This window comes from Pomacea canaliculata, linkage group LG2, assembly GCF_003073045.1.
Source record: "Pomacea canaliculata isolate SZHN2017 linkage group LG2, ASM307304v1, whole genome shotgun sequence".
NCBI classification, from domain to species: Eukaryota; Metazoa; Mollusca; class Gastropoda; order Architaenioglossa; family Ampullariidae; genus Pomacea; species Pomacea canaliculata.
The window spans coordinates 137,607-158,761 of NC_037591.1; the positions used below are offsets into that span (position 1 = coordinate 137,607).

General features: G+C 40.1%; 1 protein-coding gene across 2 annotated transcripts in view; it reads left to right on the forward strand.

Annotated features, from left to right (window-relative positions):
* LOC112558259 (protein smg8-like) overlaps positions 1 to 21,155 on the forward strand; it is a 29,841-nt gene that overhangs the window by 4,924 nt on the left and 3,762 nt on the right. Inside the window, exons 3-20 of one of the 2 annotated variants that reach the window (XM_025228610.1) lie at positions 774 to 806; positions 1,310 to 1,432; positions 1,800 to 1,883; positions 3,618 to 3,685; positions 5,847 to 6,021; positions 6,413 to 6,501; positions 6,981 to 7,102; positions 7,590 to 7,780; positions 10,037 to 10,176; positions 11,016 to 11,103; positions 11,721 to 11,876; positions 12,461 to 12,601; positions 15,182 to 15,428; positions 16,016 to 16,150; positions 16,884 to 17,072; positions 18,210 to 18,365; positions 19,675 to 19,815; positions 20,892 to 21,022. In XM_025228610.1, the coding sequence (XP_025084395.1) occupies positions 774 to 806; positions 1,310 to 1,432; positions 1,800 to 1,883; positions 3,618 to 3,685; positions 5,847 to 6,021; positions 6,413 to 6,501; positions 6,981 to 7,102; positions 7,590 to 7,780; positions 10,037 to 10,176; positions 11,016 to 11,103; positions 11,721 to 11,876; positions 12,461 to 12,601; positions 15,182 to 15,428; positions 16,016 to 16,150; positions 16,884 to 17,072; positions 18,210 to 18,365; positions 19,675 to 19,815; positions 20,892 to 21,022 (2,409 nt within the window). The remainder of the gene's footprint in view (positions 1 to 773; positions 807 to 1,309; positions 1,433 to 1,799; positions 1,884 to 3,617; positions 3,686 to 5,846; positions 6,022 to 6,412; positions 6,502 to 6,980; positions 7,103 to 7,589; positions 7,781 to 10,036; positions 10,177 to 11,015; positions 11,104 to 11,720; positions 11,877 to 12,460; positions 12,602 to 15,181; positions 15,429 to 16,015; positions 16,151 to 16,883; positions 17,073 to 18,209; positions 18,366 to 19,674; positions 19,816 to 20,891; positions 21,023 to 21,155) is intronic. The other variant, XM_025228611.1, reaches the window with a different exon arrangement.

Genomic DNA, 21,155 nt, shown 5'->3' on the forward strand with positions numbered 1-21,155 from the left:
TGCATCAGACATATCTCTGTTGCCAAGCAGTTTATGTCAGCATTTGTGTTGTCCAGGCTCGACTACTGTAACTCTGTTTATAGATTTTCCTGGCCACCTACTTGGCAAGCTCCAGAGAGCTCAGACCAATGCTGCCCTCATTGTATTCTGTAAGCAGAAGACCGAACATGCAATACCACTTAGGCGTAGGCGCAATCTCCACCAACCCAGTTTAGGCTTCCATCAAATTCAAGATCACAATGCTTTGCTATCGTGTTGTTCATGGTCTTGCCCCAATCTGTCTGTCTGAGCTGGTGTTGCTATACCAGCCTCGCAGATCAGTCAGTTTTCTCTCTATTCCAAATATCAAGACTTGAGACATCCGGCTGTTGCACTTTCTCCTTCTCTAGCCTCTGTATTTAGAATGACCTGCCTCTGTGTCTCCCCACATAAGAGTCGTAACATGGCTTCCGACCTGGACTTAGGACATATCTCTTTAAGAAACGCCTACTATAACTCGTCCATCCTGTTGTCCTTTTTCTCCCATGCTTCTGTTTCCTTTCCTTTATGTTCTTATATTGCTAACTGGTACATGTGAAGCACATCAAGCTCACCTCCTTGTGGGGAAATGAACTATATAAATCCTATTATTATTAGTAGTAGTATTATTAATGAGAATTATTCAAAAAATATTTTGATCAGAGTGAACTGTGTTGCAATGGATATGTTGCAGATATTCCTTTGTATGAAGATTAATGATGTGAATTATTTTTAAAAAAAATTGTTTTCACCAGGGATTTGAGAGTGTGCTTGGAGATGTTGATGAGGTAAGCTTTCTAGTGACCACTGACATATATGACACACTTTTTTTCCCTTTGGCAAGAATTGCCCTATCCAGATAACAGTGACAAATGAGATGACGGGTAATGGACAGCTATCTTATCCATTTGAAAAGACTGCTGACTGACACTGGAATTTGGACCTTTCTTAAATATTTCTACAAAATAAACTGATTTGCATGTTGTCGCAAACCATGTGTCTATTTATACTGACATGATCAGTGAACTGAGACAGTGGTATAGTCTACAATATTAACAGCAAAAAATTATTTTGTGTTCACGTGGACATTTGAAGAAATTTTTTTAACTTGCAATAATTGCTGTTGTATTAAATTAAAATTAAATACAAAACCATAAGTTACAAGGTATAACCTTTATTTACTGCCTCTTTCTTTACCCTCATACTTTTTCCCTAGTGACCATACGAACATTTTGCTGCTAACTCCCCGCGTTTTTATTCTCATGCTTGTCATCCTGGTATTTATTTTCAGAAGGAGCTGGAGTGTTACTATGATAGTGACACACAGGTGCTGTACCTTCACCTTCTGTCTCACATGGACACACCTCAGTTACTGCGTCGCTGCCATCAAATGGCTAAAGCTATCTCAAAGCAGGTGAGCCTCCTCTTTCATTCTCTTGCCATGAAAGAAAGTTGAATGCTTTAAAACATGTTTATTACTATTTACAAGTCCTCATTAACTAGAACAACCTCATTTAAATATTTTTTTACGATGTAAAGATGGAAAATTTTACTAACAATAGGTAATAGGTTGTGATACTAGAGTGCTAGTTACATTTTCATGTGATTGGCACTAATTGATATTCAAGTGCAAAAAGTGTGACATGAATGTTGAAGTTTGACGTAGTAGTCTGATATCAAGCACTGGAGCTGTAACCTGAATACAGAATTTTGACATTAATGCTCTGTAAATCTGGAGTTCAGAATAGGAATGTCTTATTAACATGATAATGTGATGACAGGAATTTTACACCTACTGGCAACACAGTGACTTTCGCTTCACCAAAATGCTTCTGCTGCTGTTTTCAGTCTCTCACATTCTACTGGTGAGTTATTTTTAACTTTCCTGCACCACAGGGAAGATTCTAGGAATGGCATTTCATAGTTTCTGGTATTTTGGATGTTGTTAAGTGACTTTACTGATAAGACTATGACAGCAAGAGAATGTTATCATCAAACTAATAATCTTCTAGAAAAGTGAAAGAAGTAATTAAAAAGACTGGGTAAACAAACAGTAGATCATCAAAAAGGATTAGGGTTAGCAAGTCTCTTGTGAGTGAAGCAGAACTCATTGGAGAGAAAAATAAAGGCTTGTACTAGAGTATAAAAGGAAGATATTCAGACTTGGGTGATAAATTTATTTAGCACAAAGCTCACTCACTGCCTTCGGTACATTTGAACCTTGGAGTAGGTACTAGAAAGGCTAATGAGGTTATGTTACTTGAAAGAATGTGTTATTGTATCATACAAGAATTTGTTTTTGAAGCATATCTATTAGATATTATTAGGACAGCAGTCTAATGTGCAGTATTAGAAATTATTAGGATGACAGAATGAGGTGAACAAAAAAGTGGCTAGAATTAGACGTGATGATGTTAGTCAGGAGACTTGGACACCTGTACTGAAAACTAGCAAAGAGCTGTGCGGATGTCATAAAACACATTAGCTGTCTAATATCAAAGTGTTTTGATGTTGTATACACATATCTATTATCAAAGTATTTGATGTCTGTCATGGTATGTATCACGTTGCATGGTGTATAGCTGGCACTCAGAAAATATGATATATTTGTCACTCTACTAAAGTAACCCAGACATGCAGAATTGCGCACAATTTCTGTTCAAATCCCCATGTGTCTCGCACTGTCAGAGTGCTGGTCAGCGTAAAAAATAAACAGGTGTATGATTTCTCTTAAAGTTTCTGAGCATCCCATGCTTTCCACACAATACTTACTTAGGTGTCAAGAAGGCAGAAGCATGTGTAAATAGAATGCAGCATGCAGTCAGTCAGAGAGCCAGATCGCTAGATGAGTATTCATCATACTGTGACAACACCCAGCCATCTGTCAAGACATAGACTGAAGCACAAGAGCCAACAGAGCGTGTCTGAGCCCAGAACTGAGTAGACATACCAGAGCTGTGCTGCAAGGAGCTAGTGATAGATATCAGGCCGCGACTAAAGAGATAGAGACGTGCTTGACATGTTAGAAGAGAGACACAAGACTGCTACCCTGGGGTAGCCGCATACTTGTAGTGTGGGTAGGCAGACACAACAAAAGAGCACTTGTAGCCTCATCCAGAGACCACAGCTTCTGGTCTATTAGGGACTTACAGAAGAGAAAGCTATGAGTTTTATATAAGAGTATTTAAATTTTTTTTTTTTTAACGTCCAGTCCCAAGGAATGGAATTTTTTTCACAAAATTGGTCTTTCAAGAGGAGAAGCATAGAATGCAAGAATGGGGAGGTAATCTGAGATAACAGACTGAAATTGCCCTGAGGCTTGACTCTTTATTCATGAACATTTAACAAGTTACTAAGATTGTGCTGAGTATTGGGATAAATATTTGTGACTATATTTATGTATGTGCCAGAGTGACTCTAAGAATTTAGATATATTTGTGTGTTGTGCCAGGTGGAAAGCCCTGTTCTTTATGTTTTGTATTGTAAAAGAGCATGCATGTTAGAGGGTATGGTTGTGACAATGTTGTATAAAGCATATCAACTGTTATCAAAGTATTTTTTCTTTATATTTCTGTTATCTTCAGCCTTTTGTTTTGCAGTTGGTTCATCCAGGCAGCACTTTTGATGTGTCCAATATCAAACTCTTTCGCATCCTGGATGCTATCAGGTGAGAAGTGCATAGTTTTCATCTCTTTGAAGTTTAACATAATCCATTCTTGACTTGTTTTGGGTGGTGGTGATGAGGTCCTGAACAACTTGTTCAAAGCACTTTTTCTCTGTCCACCTCAGTCATGACCTCTCTCCAAGGTACCCTGAAGAATGATTTTAAACAGAATGTCATGCTGGGTCATATGCTTGAATGTGACCAGCTTGTGTTAACTGTTGTGAGAAGAGGTTCCTGATGTCCTATGAGGGTGCTGACCAAGATCCATACAAAGTCATTGGTTTTGTGTTCCCTACATGAGATCTGGAGCAGCATCCTCACATGCTTGTTCTTGAATACTTGGATTCTCTCTGTATCAGAGTCCATGTTTCACATCTATACAGAAGGATGGAAATGTTGAGAGACACTGACAGTGTACTTGGTAGCAAACCTGGTGGTGTTGCTGCACCATATCCTCTCTAGCCTGGCCTTTGCCATTCCATTGTTGTTGCTGTTGCGATCATGATGCAGGTATCTGCTGACTCCTCTTGTCAGTGCTGGTTGACATTCTGTTCTGTCCGTTTTAACTGTCTGTTGGTCTATTGGTAACGTCTTGCTGTTTGCTGTTGGTGTCTGCCATAAGATCAAAATTGTCCGTAAAAGATAGGCTGGTTATGTGCCTCCCACTGATAGAAATTATGGTGCAGATGTCATGAGGGGTTTCTCGCAGGGTAATAGACAACCATATTGATGAATGCCTACTGCTGTATGAAAGAAATCTCCCATTTGGTTATCAAGTAGTGCTTTACTTACTGAGCTCATGTATAGCGCTTCAAGGTCTTTTACGCTTTACCCAATCTTTTACATATTGATTACTTCTTGTGTTGACTTTTTTAAAGAATGTTATGGTTGTATTACTTGGAAGGTTTTTTCCCTAAACTTTTAAAGTTAAGATTACTTTTGTTTGCCGTGATATAGCCTTAGTTGTTGGGACGGCATTAAAAAGAAACAAACAAACATCAAGGACTTGAATAAGGCCCTTTTTAGTTCTGAATGTTCACACCACGTCACAGTCCCTTACCCCAGACTGTGTCAAATACCTTTTTAAAGTTGATGAAGTTACAGGAGACATTCATCTGGTGCTGTAGATGTTTTTCTATCAGAATGTGACAGTTGAAGATCTGCTCAGCTGTGCTCCTGCCTGGCCTGAAGCCAGCCTCGTCTTCTGCTAGCAGTTTGTCAGTATTTTCAGTAGTTTACTCTTTTCTCTCTGTGGAATAGAATAGGACTCATGATTGCATCCATTAGTTGGATAGTTTTTGCATTCCCTGACTCTTTGGCACAGAGCAGAGAAGGCCTTTATTGTTTCATCCCCTCCCTGCTTGAACAGTTGAGCAGGGATGCTGCTAATGCCAGCTGACTTTTCAGGCTGCATATCACTCTCTGCACCTCTTCTCATAGGACTTGTAGACTTGCAAACTCAATGGTTCTAGTGTCAGGTTGCTTTCGAAAATACTAGGGTCCATCTTCAGCTGGAAGTTGTACAGATCTGTGCAGCATTCAATTCGTGGATTTAGTACAGCTGTTTTTTGTGTGAGAAGGTAGCTACTGCTGTTTTTGATAACTGAAGTCTTGTATTGACCTATCTTGGTGAGGGTTTTAAGCAGTTAGTAGACCTTTTTGTTGTCACATTGCGCTAGATAGGGTGGTTCTCAAACGTTTTCTGTAAATTCATTTGCCTGCTAACTTATAAGCATTAAAAGTACTTGAAAATCTTTAAGTGCTTGAATTTGTGTTTTTTGTTATCCTTTATTGGGCATTATTTTTGCTGTTCTTTATTTAGCATATTTTCCTCTTGAACTACACACTGTATGAGACATGCAGAGCCATGACCATTGGTTCTAGACTGGAAGCAGAGGATAGGTATTCTATATAAAAATCTGGAGCTCTTTGTATCAGTGGTATTATGAGACATGTATTGCTAAGTGGCTGGCAAAAAAGGAGGGGGCAAAACAGGCTGAGAAAGTAAAATCCAACCATCATTATTTACAACTTCTTAGTGGTGAAGGCAGATATTGACGTGTAGAACAAAGATTTCCAATGTGCTACTGTATAACTGATATACTGCTTGTACTAAGTTGAAGGAAGACATGAGTGGAACTGATAGAAAGCAGAATTATTACAGGCTGAAACTGCAAACACCACTGTGTGAGATGATGCAAGTTCTGCCAGTATCTAAGGATTGGACATCAACAGGGCGTCTGTGCTCCCCAAGAGTTCTCTTTGTCTTTCAAACATCCACTTTTGCAATGAACACTGATGAAGACCTTCCAGCAGCAGGCAGCAAAGTTCGGTCTCAGGTGAGTGTCTACACAAGGACCCTTGAGGACCCCTGACCTTTCTGAGCTCAAGGGGCAACATTTTTTGATGCTCATTCTTAATAATATGATTGTTGGAATTCTTCAGAAGCAGGAAAACTGTATTATCTCTCATTACACAATAAAGACAAAGGTTTTGTTTACCATGCAGAATCCTCCTAGTTTTGCTGTCAGGATTTTTAAGTTATTAGTATGCATTTTAATTTTTTTCATGGTCTTAGGAGGTCTTAGATGTTTGAATGTTGTAATGGATGTTAATTTTGGTCGGAAAACTTTTTATAGGGATTGAAATTTTAAAAGCTTTTAAAGTATTGACATTTTTTTTCAGGAAAACAAATAGTTATGTAAAATAGCCATGTTTGTTCTGCTATAGAAACTGTCACCTATCAAGCGGCTGCAGCACAACTTGGAAGATCAGATCTACCGCATCCTTCGAAAATCTAGAGTCATCACCAACATAAGGTAGAGGTCATCTTCAGAATACGGTAGTCATGTTGAAGTTGTCTCTAGCTCATGGTAGGAATCTATGAACGTAGAGGTCATCAACAAAATTTTGTTGTCAAGGTGAGCTGTCATCAGCATGAGGTATCATCAGCACCAGCTGTCAGTCACATTGTCATTTCATTATGCTAAAGAGATGAGGGAATTAGGTCATCATGCGGAAGAGATGAGAGAATGAGCTCATCCTCATTATGCTGAAAAGAAGAGAGAATTAGCTCATGCTTCATCATGCGCATTCGCATTACAGTGATTTGCCGACAGATGAGTAGAAAGGTATGCAAAAAACCAAAATTTAAAACCATTGAGGTGCTTGTGCTACAACTGATTGTCTATAAATAAGACCACAACTACCGGCAAGCTGTATGGGGAAAAAGATTTTGTGCACATGGTAACGATTTGAAAGCTTTCTTTACTCAACATGGCCCTTCTTTTATGTCCAGCAACAACTCTCTTTTTGCAATACCCGCCAACCAAGAGTTTGTCTACATCCATTGCCGTAAAAATGACCCAACAGATCCCGTGTCCTTCATCCTCACCCAAATGAGAAGCAGCAGTGGCTTTGGTAGGTTCAGGGTGTGTTATTTACTTTACAACTATATGATATCATTGAAGAAATGTTGGGTGTGTTGTGTACTTTACAGCTGCAGATCATTGAAGAAGTGTTGGATGCCATCATTTTTATGAGATTTGTGTACATTTGTCCAGGTTTTTTTTCTGTCAGGATGTAAGGTTTGATGAAATTTTCTTTCTAGTGGGAAAGTCCAATGGCAATACGTACATGTTAAAATTGTACTTAAATTAATGGATACATACTTAATATGTTGAATGAGGAAGATATTATAGATTTGATATTCTGATATACACATGGTACATCTTTCTGCAATATTTGTGATAGTTTAATGTTTTTTGCTGCAGATGAGGTACTAAAAGTGGTAGAGACAATAAAGAACAAACATTGAAAGTTATTTATATTGCTATATATGTATCATTGTCATATCAATGGTAGGTGTGGGAAGAGAGGTTCATACAATGTTTCTGCTGCTAAACAGAGCTACCTCGCAGCAAGAGTTACCTGATAACAAGGCCAGGTAATTCCTCTTCTGACAGACTTCGCTCCCCTCTTCAAACATCACGACAAGAGAACAGCTTCAAAGAATTTCTCTGGCAACACATAGAAATGGCATTCACAAAGGGATTTGATGACAATGTGGGACGCAATCCTGTGGCAGCCAGATTTGAGGTGTGTGATGGTAAGATGCTGGTATGAGAGAGGACAAGTGTAGTAATACATTGGCCATGCTGTTGCAGTTCTGCACCCATCTGACTAGGGTACCAAGGTCAATTACCACTCACAGGGCAAAACCAACAGGGGCCTAAGACTCAGAGTTCGTGTAGAGCCATTGACTGACCTTAGCCAATACGCTGCCCTACAAATCTTTTCTGTCCACACCCCAGCCCGAAATTGTCGTTCCTCATCAGCATTTTATCCCTCCCTCCCACAAAGTCACATACGGACAATGGACGTCTCCCTCTGTGCTGCTAAGCAGTGGGACTCTGAGGCTACATTCACACGCTCTCTGAAAACATATCTGTTCACAAAGTACTATCCCTGAATTACCTGCTTGCTGTGGTCGGAGGTCTTTCTCAAGAGTTGCCGTCAGTCTTGACAAAACATTCTTGCTGAAGACCATGCTGGTGAGGAAAAGAAGTGTTATGCCCCTCCAATTATTGCAGTCTCCAAGATCTCCTTTCTTTGGTAACTTGAAGATGAGCCCTGTCTTCCACGCATCCGGGACCTGCCCTGATTCCCAAATTTGCCTGAAGATTTCAGTCAGCTTGGGAGCTGTCACGTTCACATCTGTTTTCAACATCTCTGCTGTTATTCCATCTGCCCCTGGTGCTTTGCCGCTCTTCATTGTCTTGACTGCTGCTGTCACTTCTTCCAGGCTTGGCGGGTCTGTGCAGATGTCAAGGTCTATAACTGCTGGCTGGATGTCTGCAAGATGAGGGGGATCTGGTCTGTTCAGAACTGACTCAGCATGGTCCCTCCAGCTGTAGTTTTCCTGCCTCTCCCTCAACAACATTACTGTTCATGTCTTTCACTGGCACATCACTGTTCTTAAACCCATTGTTTAGCTGTTTGTTTATCTTGTACAGTGTCTTCACGTCATTTTTCCTTGCTGCTATTTCAGTTTCATCTGCCAGTTTCTCGGTGCAGTCTCTTTTGTCGGCTTTTGTCATCTTCTTTACCTCTTTGTTTATTTTTGTATATCTTTGTCTGTGTTGTTCCTTCAGGCGTTCGGATCTAGTGCTGTTGATTTTTGTTTGGCTGACTTTCTCTTGTCTGTCTTCTTCCTGTCTCTTCTCTGATCCACTGTTCTTTCTTCTTCCATTGGAAGCCCAGTATTTTCTCTTCTGTTTCCGATCAATCACACCAGTGGTTCTCAAAGTATTTCAGACTGCGGACCACTTTACTTAAGTTAAAAAATATGGCGGACACCAAGGCCTAAAAATCACTCTGTACTATGAATTTCAAATTTAAATTACCGCATTTGTTTCATTACAATTCAAAACTAAATGTCTGTTTGTGACAGTAGTCTAGTAATCAGTTGACATAAAACTACGTGTACCTCGTTCTTTGTAATTAAAATGTTAATGCAAGGAATGCATCACTTTAAACATCACTTTGCTGACATATGACGACTGTCAGCCGCGGACCACCTGACTTATGCCCACGGACCACTAGTGGTCCGCGGACCACACTTTGAGAACCACTGAATCACACCATAGTCCAATCTTCAAAAACAGGTTAGTACTGCGCCGCATCCAGCATCGATGGACACTACCTTGGTCTACTCTGTACAAATCTCTAGGGAGATTTACATGTCGTGACTCAGGCATGCATTCTTCCCTTGGTATTCCGGGCCTGAGTAAATTTCCTATTTCCTTCCCGCCAAAACCTACTGTTGAACCAGGTTCACCATAAACTCTCTGTCACAGTTAAACCTTTCCCATATAATGTTTTCATCCATTCTCCCATACATTCAACATACACTTGCGCTCTGTAAGTCACAAAATGGTTAAAATATTCTGAAAAACATGGAAGCACATTGTCCCTGACAAACGCCTTTCATCAGTACCAAAGCTGGGCTCAAAGCCTTTTATGTAAAGGTGTTGCATATGAACACAGACCATTATTGAGTAGGCATCAAATTCACCTTCGCATATAAACATGTAGGCAAACACGTGCACAAGGTAGGGAAACTGTAGCATACAGAGAAAACTACTGATGGTCAGCCCAGTAAACAGGTGTCACATCCAGAGAAAGGTATGTCAAAGTCAAGATATGAACCTGCAACACCTGATTTTTGCTGTTGTGGTGAAAGGCGCTTTAGCCACTGTGCCACCAATCACTGATTACCTTTGAAAGAGACATTTGTGCCTATGACCTAGGACTGATAAAATATGTGTGTGTGTGCATGTTTATAAATGACAGCTACCGTCTGCGGCAGTGTGGTTTGAAGTTTCACAGCACATCTACAGATTTCTCTTTGAAGCAACACCAGAAGGCAGAGCCCAGACAGCTCTCAATACTCTCCAGTCTCTACTTGACACAGATCTAAGATTTTCTGAAAGGTAACTTAAAAGTGTTAGTTGCTATATATACTCTCTCTCTATATATATATACACCTTTGCTTACCTTAAATATTTCAGTTTAGACATGACAACTTTGAAGGATGGGGTGTAAGAGAGGTTCATGTTAGATTCATCCTAGAAGTTTCTGACCTGTGTCAGCAGTGAAATACTTTGTCACCAGTCCAATGAAAATTGGTCATCTATGTTCAGATCTCACCTTGGGCACACAGTTTTTTCCTGTCCCCATTTGCAGAGCTGGCTGCTTTGCTGTGGTTTAGTTCTAGTTCCTTGTTTGTCATAAAACTGTCTCCCTCCCCCTGTGACATGCATATTGATTATGATTGCTCAGTAAATCTCGATGACATATGGAACTCATGACACCAGTACTCATGAGCTCATTGAACTTGAGAGAACATAAATATACATCACCGCACTGGCCCTGATAACATGAGAAACAGAACATAACTGCACATCATCACACTGGGCTGTATCCTCAGGCCAGATGTGTGTAACATACATGCTGATGATTTAAAGGACAAGGCAGTGAAACTTTTTCATAATCTTCATGGCAGAGACAGTTTTACTTGTATAGCTTGTTATAGTTTATTTATAGCATGGATAATGCAGTTGATAGCTTTGTATTTTGGCATTTGGCTGAATGCAAACATTGGCTTCTACCCTTAAATTTTAGCGTTTGTGCATAAAACTTTAGCATTTATCAAATCAAGTGGATGTTGAATATCTTACAAAACTCAGACTATAATTCATAATCAGCCAGTGCAATGTTATATGAATGAAAGGAGGCCCATGCTGTGACTGAAGTCTTGTCTCTTTTCCAGTCGATGTAGTAAGGTTATGCCAATGGCAGAGACTACATACCAACAAGACTTGCCTCCGTTTTACACCACTTCCCTCCACCTATCACGGGTGAGTGGCAGTGGTAGGAGTTATTGTCAGGAAGTTACATCTTGTTTATATCTTCTGTCTACAGACAAAAAATCACATGCTAAAATTTACTGTTTATAGGCAGAAAGCCACATGTTCATATTTACTGTTGACAGAAAGTCATGTATTCATATTTACTATTTATACAGACAGGAAGCTACATGTTTATATTTGTTCTTTATAGACAGGAAGTCACATTTATATTTACTGTTTACAAATGGGAAGTCACTTGTTCATATTTAATGGTTTTATTGCTGCTGTTGTCTTTCTACTTTTAGATGAGTATTTTCATTCACAGTCTTGTTTGCTTTCATTGTATTCCTACTCAGAGTGTTTGCTTGTAATCACTACAGTTCGACACACTGTTTCTCGTATTTACTATAGTTCCATGCACTGTCGCTTATACTCACTATAGTTCCACACATTTGTATTTCTTTCTGTGCCTCACACTGTTGCTTTCAATCACCACAGTTCCACCTACTGTTATTTGTATTCCCTATGGTGCCACACATTCTGTTACTTACATTCACTGTAACTTCACACTGCTTACATTTGTTTGGTTCCACGTACTGTTCTGATTATATTGATGGTTCTTGCAGCTTGCCCAAGCCAAGCGGGTCTTTTCCCAGTTTGCACGTGGCCCTGCCTACAATAAATATTTAGCACAGCTAGAAGAAGTGTGCAGTGCATTTTGGCGGGCTGGACATCAACAGTGTGAAGCCTACAGCCTCTCTGGCAACCTGTGCACAAACCAGGTGACATAATTTTAGTTTATCTTGTAGACTGAGTGAACTATTTTGGAACTTTATCCTGTGGACTGACTTGAGCTGCTTTGATGGTTTGTCTTGTTGTGGAGTGGCAGCTTCTGGCACATTTATATATCATGGATGTCTAAAGAGGCTACCTGGAAGGTAGCTAGGTGAAAATGTTAAAAATTTTTTTTTGAAGCTGTTTTGTTAACTCAGTCTTTCCGATGCGCACTGTTAGGGTTAGGATTAAGGTTAGATTGTCTTAGATTGTCAAAGATTGTCTTCTGTAGATGGAGTGATTCATGCATGTTTTTTAATGAACTGCCACACTGCCTTATACATCACGCAGTGCAAGAATCCTGGGCCTTTTCAGGAATTATTTTGCGATGAATTATTTCCCATCAGATAAATTAAGCATCCAGTTGGTTTGTTTACTGATGTGTACAGTATAGATAACACATGAATGTGGCAAACAGTTATCTCACTTCCTGTGAACACATGGCAAAACAGGATACTTGCACACAGTTTGAAGTCAAATGTCAGGATACTTGCTCACAGTTTGAAGAAGTCAGATATCAAACATTTTGCAGCGGCATCGTGCACTTAGTGACCCAGTCACTGTGGAGACAGCAGACCTTCCAGTCATGGGTCATTCCAGTCAGCTCAAGACACGTGCAGCATGCAACTGTGGACGACAACAGGCTGACAAAGATGATCCCTTTGATCACAGGGTAAGACAAAGATGATTCTTCAGTCAAGACAACATTAAAGGCAACAACGCTTTGTGACCATATAAAAAAACACTGTTTATATCTTTGTGATCACATGCAGATACTGTGCTTAAAATTACAAATACAAATAGTTTTTATTAATTCCTCTCGGGGAAATTGCCACTTATCTGCCATATTGCAGCAGATCCTTTTGCCACTGAGTGCAGTGCCGAAAGTAATATATAGTAATAATATAGTTGATTTGTATAGCGCTTCTCACCACCATTAAAGGCAGGCTCAAAGTGCTATTACTAAAAGGAAAAACCCACAAATATAAGAATCATGGATGCTGGTTTCAAAAACAATGTCTCAGTGTTCTTGTCATTATTTATGCTCACTCTCTTCCTTTCAGCATTGCTTTGAAGATGATCTTTGCAAAGCAAGGATCGGTGTAAGCAATGTCTTGAATTTCATGTAGACCAGTAAAAGGACAGATTTGTTGGAATACTTGATTTGAAGCTATGCATATCTTTGTGACCAGATGCAGATACTGTGTATGTCTTTGTGACCACTGGAAGATACTGTATAGAGCTTTGTGGCCACATGGAGGTTCTATGTAGCTTGTGCTCATAACATGTCTGCATTTGAAGCTTTGAAGTCTGGCCTCACCTATTTCAGAAACACTGAATGTAGTCCATTGATCTCTTCTGTCACAAACACCTGATGTAGTATGTAACGATTCGTGATTCAGGCGAATCTATTTAGATTTTGTTTGTTTTAATTCTCCTTGATGTCAGGGGAGGGCAGTCCCGCGGAGCCGCGTCAGCTCTCATTCTTTAAGTCATGTATGAAGTGACGTAAGCGAGCTTAGCACAGCGTAACTAGGGCGACGGTAGTCAATGGAGGGAGAAGCCATGTAGTACTTATGATTGGTTGGCACAGTCTCCAAGAAAGACTGTTAAGAGGTCGTCCTAGTTACCTGGTGGCTAAGGGTGCCTGATTGGTCAGGAGGAAGAAAATGACCAGTTAACTTAGTAGGTCTTACGTTTCTCGGGACAGTCGAGACCGAGCAGCGAGAGAGGAAAGAGCTCTGTAGAGAGTAAACATTGTGATTACTGCCTTCAACGTATATCCAACGTTCTTCAGCGGGATGTTATCATTTGTATTCCGAGTTGTAGTGTAGCAATTAATTCCATCGGAATATAACATCTTCGCCGATACGAGTGATGTGGCTTTAATCACCTTAGCCTCACGAACTTCGTGAAATAATTCATTGGATTAACCTGCTGGTCCAGTCAGTCATCTCGCCAGCCCGTCTGTTAACCGTAAGAGAGGGTTGGTGGTGAGGGAGTAGTGTTCTTTTATTTTGTTTCATCCACATTTCTTCACTAATTAATTTCTTAAACATTAAATGTGTTAATCGTTGGCCGGACCTTTTCGCTGAAAAAGGTGAGAAGAGTGCGGCGAGCGTGGTTTACATGCAGATGTTTACACGCGCTCACAGACACATTAAACACTCTTCTCAAAAAAACGTTGCATAGTCTACTGAACTCTTCTGCCCACTCCTCAGTAGCTCAATATCCCTTTCTTCATGCACTTTGTTTTTGTTTGCTTTTGTCATCTGTATGCCGGTGTTTATGTTTCATTTGTTTTTCACAGAACATGGCCTTTACGTGGAACAACGGTGCTTTACAAATTCAGTTATTATTCTTACTATTGTGGTAGAGGCTGGCTGAGATGCCAGCTGAAGGCCAATTGGTTGGTAGCGCGGACAAGTAGCGCTGTTTTGTTTTGGGTCCGGAGGGGGACAGAGGGTGGCCATGAGAGAAGGAAGGGGTGGCACCCAGCCCTGACACCCACCCGCACCCCAGGTGGACACAGTAGCACATCCAGCGCTGCCCCTGTACGGCCGGGTACCCATGGCACATTACCCCTACTGGAGGATATAAAAAGGGAGGATGAGAGGTTGAGGGAGGAAAGAAAGAGCAGTCTGAGAGAAGAAGGCGATGAGTCATCACCAACCAGCAGCCCATTTGACTAAGGACAAAGTCTGTGCTCAGACCTATGTTCTGTGTTAAGCTAAATCCTTCAGGTGGCCAGCAAGTGATCATTGTAATAAAGAGGTTTCAACAACCTAAAGCTAGGTGTTTGAGTGTTAATTACAGAGTGAACACGAGTGTGAGCTATGTGGTAGGTCCCCCTCTTACACTATTATGACTATACAGTTAGATTATGTGCCCTTAATGACAGGTTTCTGCACTTTGCATATCAGTTCAGTGGCAGCAATAGTTTTTATGAACTAGACTTCCACTTCAATCACCCAGTTGCTGTTTGCTACTAGCAAAGCAGGAAATCAGACTGATATCAGTTGAATCTTTCTTGATGAAGATAGAAATGGACAACAGTACAGAAGTGGGGGTGAAGAATTTAGTCAAGGTCATCAGGGATCAACAGAAAGATGTAACGACCACAAGGACCACAAGCGTTTGCGTTCACAGAGAAGGAATGACCAGATGAATAGAAGTTTTCAGACTTTTGTTTCACAGTAATCCTTTAATTTAGAATTAAAAGTTATAAAGTAGAAAATGATGTTTGTTGCAGAGTGCAAATTATGACTTCTACATGACGCTGGAGGCAGGATGTTGTGGCACATTAAAACACATTGACATGCCAGTCTTCCGTCCAAGCACCTGTGAGGCCACTGCAGCTGCAACTGCCTTCAGGACTGCGACAGACAACAAGACAAGTTGTCACACAGAGGATGTTGCTGAGGCAGCAGCCAGTACAGGAGGGATGAAAACCGACTTGGTGGCTGGGATGTCAGCTCTTAGTCTGGCACTTAGTCTAGGTGAGTGGCTTGGTGGCTGGAAGGTCGGCTGCTAGTCTAGCCCAAAGTTTGAGTGACTTGGTTGATGTCAACATTTTGAGTAAATGGATTGTTGGTTAGAATATTGGCATGTAGGGAGAGTCCATTTGATCAACATGGAGCAATAAATCAAATGCTGAACTCTGGAGTGCATATTTGCTTAAGAGCTTTTGTGCAGATCATCATCGCACACATATCAGAAATGTGTCAGGGTCGTGTTGCTGGTTGAGGTCAAGATGAAAGTACTTATGGAGAATGTGAAGGGATTTAGAACGTCTAGAATTCTGTTTGATATCACCCTAGTGAACCCTGTGTAGCAGGTCTGGGTGTGTGGCCTTGTGATGATGGTGAAAATGAGTAGCTTGAACAAGTAATTGGGCACATTCATGAATGCATACAAACATTTGCTTTGGGCAGAATTTTATCTTGAATTTTTCTGTCAAGAATTGTTTCTTGATAAAAGCTTATTTGTAACTGAAAATTTTTTGGAGTGGAAATTGATAGACTGCATGCACACTGTATGCAGCTTGTTACTGAAACTTTGTTTTTCCTCCCTCCATGAATTGCAGGTCAGTCTGCAGGAAGTGATCTCTATGCTCAAGGTAGCTGCCATGATCCTGAGCTCTCACAAGGCCATTCACAGGTAGCAGCTGATGTGGGGACTGAGACGGCAGGACATCAGGAGGAACAAGTGGGTAAGCAGAGTGAGTTTCTGTTGTCATTATCTAGTGCAAGGTATATGTTAATTACTAGAGAAATCTGTTGTCATTGTCTAGTACAGGTGTATGTGTTAATTACTAGAGGAGCCTGTTGTCATTGTCTAGTGTAGGTGCTTGTTATCTACTACAGGAGTTTGTAAAATTGTTATTATCTAATGGAGATGTATATGTAACTTTTCTTATCTACTAGAGGAGCCGGCAACTTTCAGTATCTGTTCGTAGAGCTCTTTGTTGTTGTCTGGTGCTTGTTTTGAGTTTGATTTGCTTTTGCTGTTGATTAATTTAGACATCTTACCTGTATGTTAACAGTAGTCTGATAGTGTTATACAGTTATAGCCTCAACTTACATATGGTAGTCTAAGGTATAAATCTCAGCACATTTCATTATGAGTGATACTGCTCTATATAAGACTATTGCAGTACATGTATTTAATATCTGTGTGCATTTGTTTTCAAAGAAGATTGTCAAAAATATTTCTGACACACAGCTGAAAATAAAAGCCTCTCAGGGCTGTCACTTTCTGGCAGTGCCAGAGAGCTGTCAGTTCTGAGATTGGATCTTGTGTTTAACTCAGGTGTGGTTATTAGTGGAAAAAATTAAATGGGAACTAAATGCCTTTACAAACAGCACTTGCTTGAATATACTGAAAGTAACCACTCCTATTTGCGACAGACAACACTTGCTTGACATGGTGAGAGTACCCACTCTTTGTTACAGACAAGGGAGGAGAAGCAAGCGGGAATGCAGATCAGCTGCTTGCGAGGGAGGCAAATGAAGATGATGAAAATGCTCATGGAAGGGAAACAAATCTGGGAGCAGAGCATGTACAAGGAGGGGAGAAAACTGTGGATGGTGACCAGATGCATGAAGATGCTGTTCATGATAGTGATGGAGAGTTAGAGGAAGGTTGGCAAACTTTTAGAAATCTTAGCCACCATTTTGAGGCAAAATATAGTGAAAACAGTGGTGATGTTGACTGCAGACATTATTTAAGAGAGAGGGGCTTTTTAAAAATTTTTATATGCAGGATCCATGTTTCCAACATCCATCTTGCTATTACAGAGTTCATTATTATTTTGTGATCAATGGTTACATTATACTAAATAACAGCCTAAGCCAACAGCAACTCTGTGCCATATACAAAGTGTGTGGGCATGTATGAATGCAGTATTAACTCTATATTAATGTTTCATGTTTTTGCATCTTTTCACTTGTGAATATTTTGATATGCACAGCTTCTGTTTTGCACATTGTAATTCAAACTGGGTAGTTCACTAAATACATCACACTGTGTACAGATTATTAAATAAGGGAAGAAACTTTTGACTTCTTCAAGGATTATTTTTCTAAAAATTACTTTCTTTGAAGACCTAAACTAGGCACCAACTCAAGTATTTTGTTATTGTTTAAGCAAGAAAATAGACATGAATTAGTTGGAGCCTTTTTGAGATTGCTACCTGTTACAGATTTGACAAAGATTTGTAGTACAATAAAAATAACACTGTAATAGTAATATTTGAATTCTAACAAATCTTCTAATAAAGTATTTACTGTTTGGTACTTTGGTACTTGCTTAATAAGCCAACCTTTCAAAAGGGAGTAAATAGTAACACTTCAGCATCTTCATGCAGATCATTTTAGGACATGCTTTGTTGTCATCATTATCATCCTCATGTTTGTGTATATTGTAAATAATTTGTTTGTTAATTTTCTGCCTTGTGACCTATTTTTATGATAGAAGCTCTCTGCTCCATTCAGTTTTTGTCTTTCATTTGCATTTATTAAGGAAAACAAAAAATATATTGCTTGCAAATTAAATCATTTATATGTTTAAGAAATGCTCTTTAAAGTAGTGTGTTGATTATGATTGTCTTTATTGTACATTTGTAGGTTTATGTATTTTAATACAACATATTGTTGTGCCACCACTGGCACTCTAGGGTTTAATGCCTTTGTTTTCCTTCAGTAATAAATGAGTTAACTTGTCCAGCATTTAGCATAGAAATGTAGCATTAATTCATTATTATTGTGTAATGTATCCAGTACCTACTGTCACTAACGTGAGCGTATGCCAGCACTCCACAACAGAATACCTGGCCAGCATGATTCATACTGCTTCGCCACCAGGCCTTCTTCCAAAGTTCCCCTCATGGGCACTGTGTTGTCTGGACACTGCTGACTGCTACAACTCCATGCAGGGTTAGTGCTCAGATCAGTATGCTTGGTTATATGAAGGCTTAATAAGCAAACCTTTCAAAAGTAAGTAAATAGTAACACTTCAACATGCAGATCATCTTAGGACATGTTTTATTGTCATCATCATCCTCTGCAAAGCAGATCATTGGAAGATGTGCTCTATCACCTTCTCCACATCTACCAATTAGATCAACTCAAGACGTGGCATTATTGAAGATTACGTGTGATTCAAAATTGTGAGGGAATAAGTAATTTATTTTATATTTTTCTGTTAACAGTACATAAAACAACAGGCCTGTAATGTTTTGTTTCATTGGTGTTTGAGACCATGATGTCTTGAGGCCAGACTTTTTTGTGAAGGCAGTGGCAACCTCTTTTTGCTGTTATTCCTTCCTTCTCCCTCTAGGGAGGAGGACAGGTACTATTTCAACAGTAAGGTCAAGTGGGGAAAGTATGCTGCCATATCCAACTGACTAGTGGGCTCATCTCTAGTCTCAGAGTCAAATATTCTAATGACAATGTCAAAATTAATAATCCCTGTGGGCAGTTGTACTCATGTGCTCAGTTACAAAAATAGACAAAAAACAAGAACAAAAACAAAACAAGTGCTAGCTACAAGATAGAGATGAGGAAAAGATAAGTTTTTGCATCATAGAGAATTTAAGAACTCATGGAATCTTACATCTAGACCATTCTTAAGACTAACACCTACACTATCAAACACGCACGCACAATTGACAATTCATCTCTGGTTTAGCAGCTGGACTGGTGAGGAAACAAATAATTTAAAGTGCCTGTTACTTTTGCATACAGGCATTCTCCTGAGCTCACTAAAACAAATTCTCCTGCTAGTGCATGTTCTGGCATGGAAAAATGCAGGATGCCTTTCTGACAATTTGCTGATCACAAAAAAAGCTAAATCCCTGCCTGACACCATTTACCTAAAACAAGCTGTTTTCTTCAGTACTTCTGCAGCTGTCTGTGTGTATGATACACTAAAGGGGTGATAAACAACAGCCCTGTGAAGATCCAGTGTTTGTAGTAACAATATCATAACAACCATTTTATTATGTGTGCAAATTAAAAAAACCAAGATAAAAAACAATGTGCAATATTAAAATTAGAAATTGTGTGTACAACCATCTCCACCCTCTGACACTTCATCAAACACGGTATATAGAGTCTTATGTTTATACTGTCTCCAGCCTCTGACAATCCATCAAACACTGTAGAATCTGCATGCTCATCATGTTTACCTTATGATTTGTATTTGTGCCAGCAGGCTACTTGCTTGTGCCGATTGTGTCCATAGGTCTGGACCTCCCAGGCTTTTTACCAGGCAGTCACTTCCTTCTTCCATGGGACATTCCTCTTTGCACCCAGCGAGATCGCTGGCCAGCACTAGGGGAAACAACCAGCAAGCGTGGCAGAAACATCCGTCGCATCCAGAAAGGTACATCCCAATAGTCTAGGCTCCACAGTATCTTTGAGCAGTTAGTAGGAATTCTTCAGCACCTTTGTACAGTTAGTGGAGGCTTGGCAGTACATTAGTAGAGTTAGTGGGTGCTCCATAGTACCTTTGTGGGAGACTCTGAATACCTTTGTACAGTAAGTGGAGGGTTTGTAGTACCTTTGTACACTTAGTGAATGTTCCATAATACATTTGTGCGGTTAGTGTGTGTTCTGTAGTACCTTTGTGCCTTTGGTGGGTGTTTTGTGTGTAGTGCTTGATGTCACCATGAAAAAGTGAAGGCAGCAAACAACTAGTTTGTGAAAACTTCTTAGACTGAATGGAAACTTGTAAAAGTGTTGTCCATTTTGGTATCTTTGTACAATTAGTACCTGAATGGTACCCTTGTACAGTTAATGGGGGCTCTGCAGTACCTTTTTGCAGTTAGTCGATGCTCTGTAATACATGGATGCTCCATAGTACTTTTGTACACTTAGTGGGTATTATGAAGTACTTTTGTACATTTGGCGCTTTGTTGTGTATGTGCAATTAGTAGGTGCTCAGTAGTACCTTTGTACACAGTGGGTGCTCTGAGGTACCTTTACAGTTAGTGTATATGCTATAGTACCTTTGTATACTTAGTGGATGTTCTGTGGTATCTTTGTACAGTTAGTGGGTGCTCTGTAGTGCCTTTGTACAGTCAATAGTGGTGGATTCTTTCATGTACAATAGGTCTACAGTATCTTTGTTGCCACCGAGGCCCCACACTACCCTTCTACAATCAGCAGTAGGATCTTATTACCTTTGTACAGTCTGCAGACTGCAGTAGTCTGCTAGCATGTACAGTTAGCGGTGCTTAGCTGTACCTTGTAATACCGTATGCTATCAGTATTGAGGCAAAAGCATAGTCAGTAGTGAGATTTCCTAATGTCATGTATAGTTAGCAGTGAGACTACCCAGTACCATATACAGTCAGTAGTGAGGGCTCTGCACTACCACGTGCAGTCGCCATTAGCTGCTCCTTTAATACAGAGATTAGCATATGCTCCCCCTTTTGCATTTGTTGACACTGTTGTCAGGGCCATCAGAGGCTGGTGAAAACACTGTTCGTGCCTACATTGGCCTGGAGTATGAATGCCCACGTGGTCACCGCTTCTTCTGCAGTGCTCCAGACAAGGTGATCAAAGTGCTGGGCAGCTGCACTGTCAAGGTCTGTAAAATATGATTGTGAAATCCTGCACTGTCAGGGTGTGTGGAATATATGGCACTGCCATGGTGTGTGAAAGATGTCTGACATATTTGTGAAATGCAGCACGCTCAGCATGTGAATGCTTTGTGTTTTT